At 32.8% G+C, this 12,271-nt stretch overlaps 1 protein-coding gene across 3 annotated transcripts; it reads right to left on the bottom strand.

Moving 5' to 3' along the window:
- Positions 1-378: 378 nt before the first annotated feature.
- LOC134702069 (serine/arginine repetitive matrix protein 2-like) lies at positions 379-11,489 on the bottom strand. Of its 3 annotated transcripts, none has more exons than XM_063563165.1 (9): positions 11,369-11,489; positions 5,934-6,153; positions 5,598-5,726; positions 4,979-5,281; positions 3,569-4,189; positions 2,304-2,467; positions 1,982-2,046; positions 1,362-1,456; positions 379-491 (listed from the first exon to the last, which is right to left on the bottom strand). In XM_063563165.1, the coding sequence occupies exons 2-9, from the start codon at positions 6,142-6,144 to the stop codon at positions 379-381; spliced, it is 1,701 nt and encodes a 566-aa protein (XP_063419235.1). In that variant the 5' UTR covers positions 6,145-6,153; positions 11,369-11,489. The 3 variants fall into 3 exon arrangements, with proteins under 3 accessions (XP_063419235.1, XP_063419234.1, XP_063419233.1); XM_063563164.1 differs by lacking the exon at positions 11,369-11,489 and adding an exon at positions 6,842-7,036; XM_063563163.1 differs by lacking the exons at positions 379-491; positions 1,362-1,456; positions 1,982-2,046; ... (3 more) ...; positions 5,598-5,726; positions 5,934-6,153 and adding an exon at positions 6,849-8,924 and having other exon boundaries at positions 11,369-11,488.
- Between the last annotated feature and the right edge of the window lie 782 nt (positions 11,490-12,271).

A 12,271-nucleotide genomic window follows, 5' to 3' on the forward strand; every position in this document is an offset into this window, starting at 1 on the left:
CACATATCTCATCTTATTCAAATTTTTTTGTTGTCGGATTTTATGTAGTTTTTTTAATGTCTTTTTTTTTTATATGGACTTCTTGTCAATCTGAATTTTACCTTTTGTGTGTGTTTTCTGCATATGTGGTTCTTATATGTATCTTGAAGTCTTTGGTATGACAGGTGATCAAAATTGCAATTTAGCAGAAACCTTACCAATCTGTGAACTCAACAATCATTATATAAGCAGCTCGAGTAAACCAAACAAAAAGATGAAGAACACCAAGTAATGGTTTTCTAAATTTCACTGCACTTTTCTGGTCAACAAACAGTTAACTGGCCAACGTTCAATAAAAAAAAGTTTTGAAAAGTAAACTTTATTTTTTATAAAATAAAACTATTCTTTTGGCTTAACTCCTCCTTCTCTCCATGGAGCATACTTCAAATAGTTTGAGCACTGCTCAATTACTTTTGTTTCAGTTGCCTCTGTGTGGCAGGCTAGAACAGCATCTGAAAGAAAAGAGAACATAAATTTGACTTGAAAAATTTAATAGAAAGGTTAACATCATAACTTAATATGTAACAAACAAGAACGTCTCTGGTACATGGATGCCCCACTTGCACTATCATTTTCTATGTTCAGTGGACAATCTCTAATTTGACATTTTCATTTGAAAGATCCTACAATAAGGAACATGTGTACTAAGTTTCAAGTTGATTGGACTTTAAAACAGACAAACGAACAGTTGCATAGACCAGAAAAAAAAATGCCCATCTACTATCATCTTCGGGCATAAATACTTTGCACAATATCATGCCAAAAAAAAAACCCTGAATTTTGAATAAAATAAATATACATTAATCTGATATGAAGAAGTTTCTACCATTAAAAAATAAAATAAAACAGTAAACATGTCCATTTAAAACTAATGTCTAAGCTTGCCAAACAGATTTTGGGCATGAATTTTAACTTACTAGTAATTTGCACTTAATGGCAATAACGGTTATGTTGAAACAGATGATAGAAAATTGTCTGAATAACAAAAAAGAAAAGAAATAGCAGATGACATTAACAAAAGGATTTCAGATACTATAAAACTGAAAACAGGCTTTTATTTGAACTTGGATTTATTTTTAATTATGGAATTTGCATAATTTCTTGTGTAAATTTTTATAAATTGCAGGTTTATTTTGTTTTATTATTATTATATTTTAAGCAGGGCATAACTCTTTCCACACAATGTATTTTGTTTAGATAGTGTTGTGTGCGGCATAGTTCATTCGTTTGAAAATGTGCTTACTTCGTTCAAATAAAAAGAGTTGTGTGTGCACACAGAACATTATTATACAGAATAAACAATTATATCAAGACTAACTTACCTCTTATTATCTTGAACAGATTGGAATCACCAAAAGCTTCTTTGTTCTTCTTTCCCTTCATATTCATAACAGACATGAGTTTGTTGGTTAGACACCTATAAAAAAAACAAATGATGCAAATTTTATATAGTTAAAAATATCAGCATTTACTTTTAAAAACATTAACGAAAAAGGTGGTAATGGTCACAAGTATACTTTTCCAAGATGATAAAATGAGGATGTAAATAACCACTGGAATGAATTAAGGATGTATTCAGTACTTTAATGTCACAAAGATTTTTTTCATTATATGGTTTTACGTTCAATTTTTGAGAATGGATGGATGGATTGGTGTTTAATTTCCAGTGGCAGGTAAATCCAGATTTCAGGAATATGATAAGCAGAAATTAAAACTGACCCTGCTTTTCACAAGACTGACTACCCGAGCAGGATTTTGAAATAGTAAGTCTGCAAGTAGACATGGTTCCCCACCTGGCGAAAATATCTAATACCTTAATGGTAGGTGCTATGCAAAGAACAAGTAATATCAATTTTTAAGTCTTTGGTTTACCAGAACACTAACCATTACATCACTGTGACTATAGTTTTAGGCAGAATATTTACACATATCAGATGTTTACCTTTGCATGGCTTTATTCATGTGCTCTTTATAGTCTTTCCCACCTATCTGCATGATGTATTTCTTCTAAAGAAAAAAAAATGTCAGTACATTAAACCTTCCTTTGAAATGAAATTATTTACAAGTATTTATATACTTACTCTGAAATTCATAGGATTACTTATTAATCATAACTTATAAGCATCTTTAACTTTCCTGCGGCTACTTTTGCAAATAAGATAGTTTTAAACAATCAGAATTTTCCATGCTGTAAAGGCCATTTTATCACATAACATTTGACTTCATGAGTTTCATAACATACAATTTTTATATACTTTACTTACGCATAAAGCATACTCTTTTTCTTCACCCAATTGTATATCCTTTTCTTTAAGTATGTCGATCTCATCTATCTGTTGCAATCTATATTCCTTCTGACCTTTAATGTAATCCTTCTTCAACAAATCCCTTATCTCGGTCAGGATGTACAACATTCTTCTTTGATACTCTTATAAAAAAATTGAAAATACTGTTTTATGACATGTTTTGACAATTTAACAACCTTGGTGTTGACTAGTATGAGATTCAGTACTTTTCTGTAGTATGACTACTGAGACCACTCTGCCACAGAAAAAAACTATTATAGACTACAGGAGATCATTGACCAATAAACAGCCCATGCTGCACCATGAGTGCATGTTATGCCTCTTACATTTTTAAAGACATCAATAGATATAAACTATTCTCCAAACTTTCATTATAATTGCTTAAAGAATTTTCAAGTTACATTTAATTCAAGTTTTTAATTCAAAAATCCAATAACTCGGAAATGTAAAAATAATTAATATTATAAAATTCTAAAAGGAGCTTACATCTTATTGGGGCCTATTATAGCTGACAATGCAGTATGGGCTTTGCTCATTGTTGAAGGCTGTACAGTGACCTATAGTTGTTAATGTCTGTCATTTTGGTCTTTTGTGGATAGTTGTCTCATTGGCAATCATACCACATCTTCTTTTTTATATTACATGAATATATATAAATAATTCACCATAGTTTCTTGAGATCTGCTGAAACCTATTTTGAGATTTTGTCCAAAAACTGGAAAATCACCCCTTTTTTAATGAATAAAACCAAATAGCTCAGAAACTTAAAATCTAAAAAAAGAGGGAAATCACGTGAATAGATATAAACAATTCACCAAAGTTATGCAAATTGGTTTAAAGTGTTATTGAGTTAATGTTTGACATGTTGAAGACAGACTGACAGACGGTCAATGGTATACTGCAATACACCATTAAACAGGCTTATGAATTGATAGGCCCCTTTAAAAGTAATAAAATGCTGATATAATAAATCTATTTCACATATTGAAAAGCGAAATTCACTTATAACTGTGGATTCATGTATTTTTGTGGATACCAATTTTTGTTGATTAGTAAAATCTTGCATGTTTGTGGATATTTAATTTCATGTTTTTTCCAAAGTCTGCATACAAGCCTATGGAAAATTTGTCATTTGTTTGACATTTTATTTTGTGGTTTACCTGTAGCCACCAAAAATTGGTATACAATGAATAATAATGAATTAAGTATTATTCAAAACTTACTTTCTTCTGTTAGCGGAAAAGACTGAGCATCATTTCTTTCTGGTCTTTCGGAATTAGTAGTCTTCTTTTGTAGTGATGAATGTTTAACAACTCTAAATTGCTGGAGAGGAGACCTTGATCTGGATCTCTGTCTATTTCTAGAAGTAGACCTTGAAGACAATTGGGACTCCAGATGTCTTGAGGATCTGGATCTTGACCTCTGAATATGTCTAGATGATCTAGATCTTGATCTGTTATACCTGGAGGATCTGGATCTCTGGCGCTGTGTAGATGATCTAGACCTCTGGTATCTTGATCTCTTATGTCCGGCGGATCTTGATCTTTGACGCCGTTTAGATGATCTAGACCTCTGGTGCCTTGATTCCCTATGTCCGGAGGATCTGGATCTCGGACGCTGTGTATATGATCTAGATTGACTAGACCTGTCACTCCTGAATGACTGAGATCTAGACCTGGAATAACATGGAGATCCAGACAAGCTTCTACTATTTCTTCCCATCAAAGACGGAGATGGTAACTTAGTAATTCTCCTTTTTCTTGTAGCAGTATTATGGAACGTTTCTCCTATTCCAGATGTTGATGGCACCTGGGAGTCAATTACTATTGACTGGTTTCTTTTTTCTAAAAAAAAAACAGAACATTTTGCTATAATCTTTAAACAAAACTAAATAAATAAGTACACTTTATGCCCCGATTGTACTTTTTTAAATTTTTATTATATCATAAAATTTTGGTCGGAACATTAAAATTAACTCTCATTTGGCAAATACAATTTCAAAAGATCATATCATTTAAATACATTAAACCAGAAAGTAGTAAACAGTTAATGGCGATTTGCTTACTAAATATAAATTCTGATAAATACTTATTTGTAGAAATTGTAACAGAACTTTTATCCCTAAATGCTGCTTAATTTAAAATCAAAGGCCGTAAGTACAAATCTAAATGTAATTGGTCTTGCCGTCTGAGTGACCAGAATGAATATATCAATTTTGGACTTTGGATCATGTTTATATACATTTTATATATATTGACAGAGGACAAAGTCTGAGGTTCGACATAATCTAACTGGTTGATATAAAACTTATTGACTGTATGTTTCACGTTTCATTTTGTAAAAAAAAAATCATATTGTGAGTCAATATATATGTATTTATAGAAACATAGCGCCCATGCATATATCTTATATCCTATGCATCATTGATTTAATAACCAATGAAAAAAGGAGAATGGGACACCATGTGTAATATATCAAAATAACAATGATGCAGTTCAAGTGCAAACACTACATGTATATATACATATAAATCATAAATGAAAGAAAGACTAAAAGTATAGAAAGAATTAAAATCAAACTAGAACTGTACAGGGTAATGGATATACAAGATACCTGTTTTCATAGAAATGTACCTGATGAAGTGCTTTGGGAAGCTGATGAAGGTGGTGCTGGTGGGTCTGGAAGCTCCTTTTGATTTTCCCTCGACTTTGTTTGCTGTGCCAGTGTTTTCTTAGTGGTCCCTGATGCAACCTTCTCTCGAGTGTTCCCTGATGCAACCTTCTTTTGAGTGTTCCCTGATGTAACTTTCTCTTGAGTGTTCCCTGATGCAACCTTCTCTTGAGTGTTCCCTGATGCAACCTTCTCTTGAGTGTTCCCTGATGCAACCTTCTCTTGAGTGTTCCCTGATGCAACCTTCTCTTGTAAATCATTTGCATCTGTCAATAAAAACCATGCTTTTATGTTTTAAGCAGAAGGACCAAAATATATATTATACATCCTTACTAAGGTGAAATACAGTGGTTTTTCATTTTAAACATGTACATGTACATCTAAAAAAAAAGTTAACATGGGTCATATGAAATCATATATATTGGTATTTCAAATTACAGTTTTGCAATAATTTGAATTACATCACAACCCAACATACCAAGGTATCCACTTCATTAGTCTTTCCCAAAAATAAACTACATGTATTTGCTGCACATGAATGTTTAATTGAAATACCTTGAATTACATTTATAAGACATGTACCTGTTACATATTCGTCATAGGTCTTTTTCTTTTGTATTCTTTTACCCAATTCTAATTCATTTTCACTTTCCTCATCGGAAACTTCTGCTGTCGTTGTTGTGTCACACTCATCACATTCTGTTTTTGAATCTGTCAAGTAAATGTTTTCATATTAAAACACATTCAGAAATAATTGCCATGTTTTTATAAATGTGAACAATGGGACTGGATGAAAAACGCTCAAAAGTCCTGCCTACCAAAAATTGAAAGTCGGGGTATAAAGAAGAGGAATATGTATTTCTTCAAATGGAGCGTTAAAGTGCATTCATAATATAAGAAAATAGAATCCTAACATACCAGATGTAATTTTCACTTTGATCAACTCAAAGCATTCCCATTTTTTTTCAGGATGGCGAAACTCTTTCATGGCCCTGATGGCATTTATCCCACTTGGCCACTTTACAACATCTTCACTGACACTGATCCAAATTGACGGCACAACTCCTTCCTCTTCCTGGCCATCCTCTTTCCATACCGCTCTTGACCATTTTTTAAAGTTTTTGATCATGACAAACTACTGCAAAAGGCAAAAGATAAACATTAAATCAAACAAGAATTTTGTGGGTACCTATAGCTACCGGTTAAAATTTAATTCTATTTGAACAAAGTTTTAACTTCATCTATAAATTGTCACTGTGTATTAACATGAGGCATCTATATACAAAGTATGAAGCATCTAGGTCTTCTACCTTCTAAAATATAAAGCTTTTAAGAAGTGAGCTAACACCGCCGCCGGAGCACTATCCCTATATATGTTGAGCTTTCTGCGGGCTCGACAACAAAACGACGTCTGCCAATCAGAAGACTAGTTACATCCAAAATTAAATTATATATATAGATGTTGCAGGAAAAACAAGACAAAAACTATTCATGCATGTACATGTAAACATGTATGCTTACAGTGGCCAGGTCAAAATAAGTATATTCTGATGTAAAACAAAAAGTGCACATGTACATATACATGTATTATACATGATATGCACCATAAATTTAAAATGGGAACATGCAACTTTCACTATCACATTCTAGGCTGTTAATGTTCATGCTTTATTATCATAAAAAAATCATTAGTTACATGATGCATATTTTTTGTTCACTATTAACCGTTACAGATAGTTAAATATATCTTCCCAAAAAACATTTGCTAGTATCCCCCTTTTTAAATATCAAATTCTGATATATACATTGTACAGTCATTGTACAACCTCTGCATGTGTGCATACACATAAAAGAACACATTTCCCTTTCCATTCTTTATTATATGACTATGCAGGTTGTTCTTGGATACGATTCACCATCTCTCCATTCCATGCAACATCGGTAACAGAAGATAGTTTCTTTCGTAGGGGATGCAAACAACTTTCTTCTGGATGTCATCATGATCTAGTAAAACACGATTCAAATGTATGTGTTGCTTTTAAAAATAACAATGTTCAGCAATTTTGAATCACAGGGATTTTTAAAGAAATTTTCCAAATGGCTCTGGCTTATTACATCACATAAATATCTTTTATTTTCCCTTTTCTCTTTAACAAAAGCAAATTTCCCATTTGCCAATAAAAAGCAACTGTCTTTTTTCTTTTTAGAAACATATACGTGAATCGACTTCGTACTTTTTCTACATTTTGATTTATCCATTTCAACAATTCTTTTTCCTACTTGGGCAATCGGATTTTGGGCTGACCTCACACTTTTCTTAAGCTTGTGCAAATAGTTTTCATACTTAAAAGCATTGATTTGGTTTAAGGAAGATCCATAATGTTCCACATCATCTGCTATATGAATTAGTGAGTGAACATTATATGAGGGAAATATATCTCCATATACAGTAGGCGATGTTCTCACAAAATATATCAAGAGCTGTCTAGCATAATCCAAGTGTAAATTCCGAAAGTCGTCAGATGGTTCTAGGAGAATAGACATTGCTACTGTCAATGTTAAAAAATGTTTGAATAGTCTTTCTGGAACAACAGAACGCAATACTAATGGGCCCGTATATAAAAGAAACTGTCTAAATTCTGTTGCTTTCCACTTATCTAAGTAGTACAGTGAACGGGGTTGACGTGCAAACTCTCTTGGCATTTTCCCATTTAAGTAAGAAAGTTTATCGGACAATACTTTGATCTGTTGATGAGATAATCTACATTCCCTTGGCCCCTGTTTCAAGAAAAGCAAAATGCGTTTGACAATACCCAAACAGACAAGGTGCATGTAGTCCAAGGGAAAAGATTTTATGCAAGACAAACCAGCATCTATTAAAGGAGTTTGTTTTATCTGGTGATCTTGGTATTCAAAATTTTTGAAGCCTTGTTCAGTTCTTGCAGGTTGAAGGTGTTCACCAATATCGTAGATAACACGACGTTGACACCATCTTCCTTTAATAACACATCGTTCACAAGAATAATATCCATTATGTGACTTAGTGCACTTTAAAAAGGATCTGGCAGGTGCATCACAAATAAAAGCACTGACTAACACTTTAAATTGACCAATATCAGCATCGCCATCATGCATGTTAATTCCATTCTGTTGCAAGTTTGTTATTTCAGACAGAAAGTCAAATAAGTATTCATCTACAGAGTTTGGTTTAGTATCACCACAATAAACAGCAACAACAAAAGGTTCAAATTGCTTCACACTGCATAATATTGGCCATAGCTGTACACTTGATGATTTGAAAAGTGGAACTCCATCTATACTTATACTCAATTCAAGATTCTCAATCCTTTTAAAATGCTGTAAATTTTCTGAGATAACTTTTAACAGTCCACTCTCTAATCCTAAATATAAATAATCCCCACCACACTTTTTTATAGTAGTTATAGATCGTGGATTTTGCAAGAGAGTTCTCGAGTCTTTTGGAAGACGAAGTCCTTCTTGCCTTAAAATGTCAAGTAATTGATTAAGACTAGAACGAGTACACTTGCTAGTAGTTGCCCAACCGGCTAGATTGGCTGCACAATTTGGTACATGTTCCTGAAAACAATCCTCTTCTTCATTAACTTGATGGTAGTTATCAGAATCATCAGAATCTGAAAATCTATCGTGTTCAGAATCAAAGTCATTAAATTCATAATTGTTGTCACTTTCTGACTGATAATTGTCACTGTAGCTGTCATCACTATTCTGACTACCTCCCTGCCTCTGAAAGTCGTTGTTTTCTGTCACAACTTCTTCAGCTGTGTCACTTAATGATGGAGAAAATTCCTGCTCTTGATCGCTTAATTGAGCTAATGCATCAACTTCAGCATGATATCGCCTCCAATTTCTTATGTAATCCATTGGCAACTGTTAAAAAAAATTCAAGCAAGTGTTGGTTCAAACCATGCAATTAATGAACAATACACAAAACATTCAAGCAAATTACAATGTGAATCAATTTTAGTAAGACATGAACCCCTTAGGATAGAATGAAAAGAATAAATATGTTTTGCACATCATACAGTCATGCTCCAGTGATTCCCTATATAATCACTATAATTTTCCCCATGAAATTGGGGTCCCGGGCTATAAGCTAAATTGAAACATACATCTATCTGGGGTTTTTTTTTTGTGTTAAGGTGGATCGGGACTATTCGACTGCATAATGTCATGCATAAAATACCATGCACATGAAAAGTTTGTGTCGTAAATTCACTGTTATTTTTTTAATACTTTGATTGATTAAAAATGTTAAATTATTGTATTTGTGTCACCTTAAAAAATATTATCCTTATTGAGGATGTTTGCTGGTCAGTTTCAAAATAAATAACTTTATATTAATAGGGTATTTAATTGAGGAATCAAAAAAGAAAAAGAAATATAGGGGTCAATGTGCTTGTTTTTGAGATATTAGTCATAAGAATTTTGGCGGGAAAATGTTCTCTCTTGATTTTTCATAGCTTTATCATTGACCAGTTAAAGTTCTCAAAAACTATAAAAAATAAATAAAATTTTATAAGACTTTTACAAATGGCTTATAATTATACATGTAAAAGAATTATAAAAAGAAAAATGGGGGTTCAAGTGCAAATTTTTCTAAGGCATTCAAATGGATAAAACCAGAGGATTTAGAAAATCTGACAAAAATTCCAAAACATGTCAAGCAAACATCCTCAAGTATATCTGTGAAAGGCTAAAAATGACATTTCACCCAATTTTCCCACCAATTTTTTTTTTCCCCTTATCGGTGATCTATTTTTTTTTGGCTTATTCTTAGAAGCTATATTTTAACTTTTTATATTACAGTTTTGGACCAAGCGTCACAGAGTTCTTTTATATATTCCGATAAAAATATTTCACCAGCTCTGTTTTCCCCATCATTTCATTGAAAAAAAGTCCCTTTCAGATACCTGTTCAAAAGTAATATTTTGAGCTTAAATGGTCTCTGACCCCCTATTTTTTCAGACCAATTTGATTCTCTCTCTATAAAGATTGAAATAACAAAAAATATGGTACTTCTGACAGAAACTTCTGATAGGCCTGAACCCCCTTAATAAGCATTGTGTATAAAGTTTCACAAATTTCAGTTTAAACAAACTTAAGTTAGAGAACAGAAAATAAATATCACATTCAATTTGTAAAGGGGAATAACCATTGAACTATTGAAGTGAGGCCACCAACATCCTAACTTAATCTGTGTTATGTGATAAGAAGCATTTTTCATTTGTTTCTTAACCTTTTGTCGGGGCAAACCCTTTAAATCCGCCTCTGGGTTATGTTAACTGTAACATGTCACGTGTAAACAATATTTTTTATTGTTTGGGGGGAGGGCGGGGGCTGAAGAACAAGGATCTTTACAGTCAACAATCATGAAAGAATTTATTATTATTATTATCAATCTTATACTTGGTCTAAGAGATGATAAGGATAGATGGGCTTTTTAATTTTTACTAATTAAATCGCATTGAAAAAACTTGATACAAGTTGAATTATAAAATAAAAAATAATATTTTCAAATAATATATCAAAACCAAAAATAAAATAAGGGAGTCAACTCCACTAACACATGAAAGTCAAATACACCTTATCGCTATGTGTCCGCCAATACTGAATATCACACAGGTTCCCCGTAAAATTTTGACGTCATAAAACAAAATATTTGACGCCATAATGGCAAGTGATTGTTGTATGCGTCAAAAGTTCAAGCGGCCAGGTCAGCCGGGATTAGCGATAAGGTGTATTATTGTGCTATGAAAACGGGAAATGAAGTCTAGGGGGACACAGGAAATTACATAAAAATGAGAATAACTTACGTAGATAGTGTAAGTGGGATATGGGAATCTGACAAAACAGTAAGCGGGATCTGGGATCAAAACCCCTCAATGAGACCCCCTTCAACTTCAAATGCTATAATATTACAACAATCAGTGAGAATATTATCATTTGAACATTATAATCAATATCTAAAAATAATAGAGAAAACGAACCCAGAGCGAACGACCACCAAACTCAGAGAGAACATGTAATCAGGGCAAACGGACCCGATCCCCCTTTTTTCTTGTATGATAGGGTACTTGTCCAGATATTACTTGTTAGTTTGTTAATAGGTGGATGCATACACACGAAATAAGTAGGTTTCTCTATTGAGTCATGTGTATTTCATATAATTTGTTATGCTTGTTAGTTTTAAACTACAACTAAAAGGTCTCTGTCTGTAAACATGGTAAAGTCAAAGTAAACAAGTGAGATTATTTCATTATTTGCGGTATATCTCATGATTCATCGTTAAATGTAACTGTCAAAAAACTTACGCTAATTCCCAAAGGTTTTGAGAGATAAATCTTCTTTAGTCTTTATATATATCTTGACTTCTTTAAATTTCTTTGTTTCTCAATCTTGCGCGATAATTTTCAAACGGACGTTGAATGGAGGTGCACGTGGTGATTGCGTGCGCATCCGGAAAGATATTATTTCGGAACTCGACTTAAAGTACCGCGAAAATTTAAAATTCCTCTAATGATTATACTGCGTACAAACATTTTTTAATAACAATAATATTTGCTTTCAGTGATTTTAATAAGAGCTAGTTGCAGCAAAAATTGATTTGTTTTAAAACATAAATCGAAAAAGTATATAATATGCTTAAAGATATACAAATTCAATCTAACAAAAACATGGCAGTCATACTAGCTGAGGTTTTGAGATGGACATCCCAAAAAAGCGAGAAATGATTAAACACAAATCGGATCATAGTAGTTTTTATTGTTTTTTATATTTAAAATTCTTTAAATAATAAACAAAGAAACAAAATGAAATGGAAAAAAACAGACATTTCAGTATTGGGGAATAACTGAAGCATATTACTGGACGGGTCCTTCTTAATGACAGTCAGTTTCCCCTGCAAGTCTAACAACAGGTTCTGGATAATCCACTGATCATTGTCCTGCAATAGTTTACACTACAGTACTACTGAGTGTCCCCTTCACGTTTGCTCTGCTCATCACAAGAGCGAATCTGGTCATTTTCAAAAATGGGGATGGTCCCAACTCAGGATCAAAGGAGGGTTCCAACTATATGTTTATTCAAGTGCATATATATCGCCCTCTCCCCACTGCTTCAATAATATTTGTATGCTTCAATTTTAACAAGTACATTTGTCTGTCCTGACGTTAACCTAACGTTGAATAAACGTTGTAGTTTTAACGTTGATTTGT

This window comes from Mytilus trossulus, unplaced genomic scaffold, assembly GCF_036588685.1.
Source record: "Mytilus trossulus isolate FHL-02 unplaced genomic scaffold, PNRI_Mtr1.1.1.hap1 h1tg000395l__unscaffolded, whole genome shotgun sequence".
NCBI classification, from domain to species: domain Eukaryota; kingdom Metazoa; phylum Mollusca; class Bivalvia; order Mytilida; family Mytilidae; genus Mytilus; species Mytilus trossulus.

Coding starts and splice junctions, on each gene's coding strand:
- LOC134702069 (XM_063563163.1), bottom strand. CDS start 8,918: ATGGATTACATAAGAAATTGGAGGCGATATCATGCTGAAGTTGATGCA.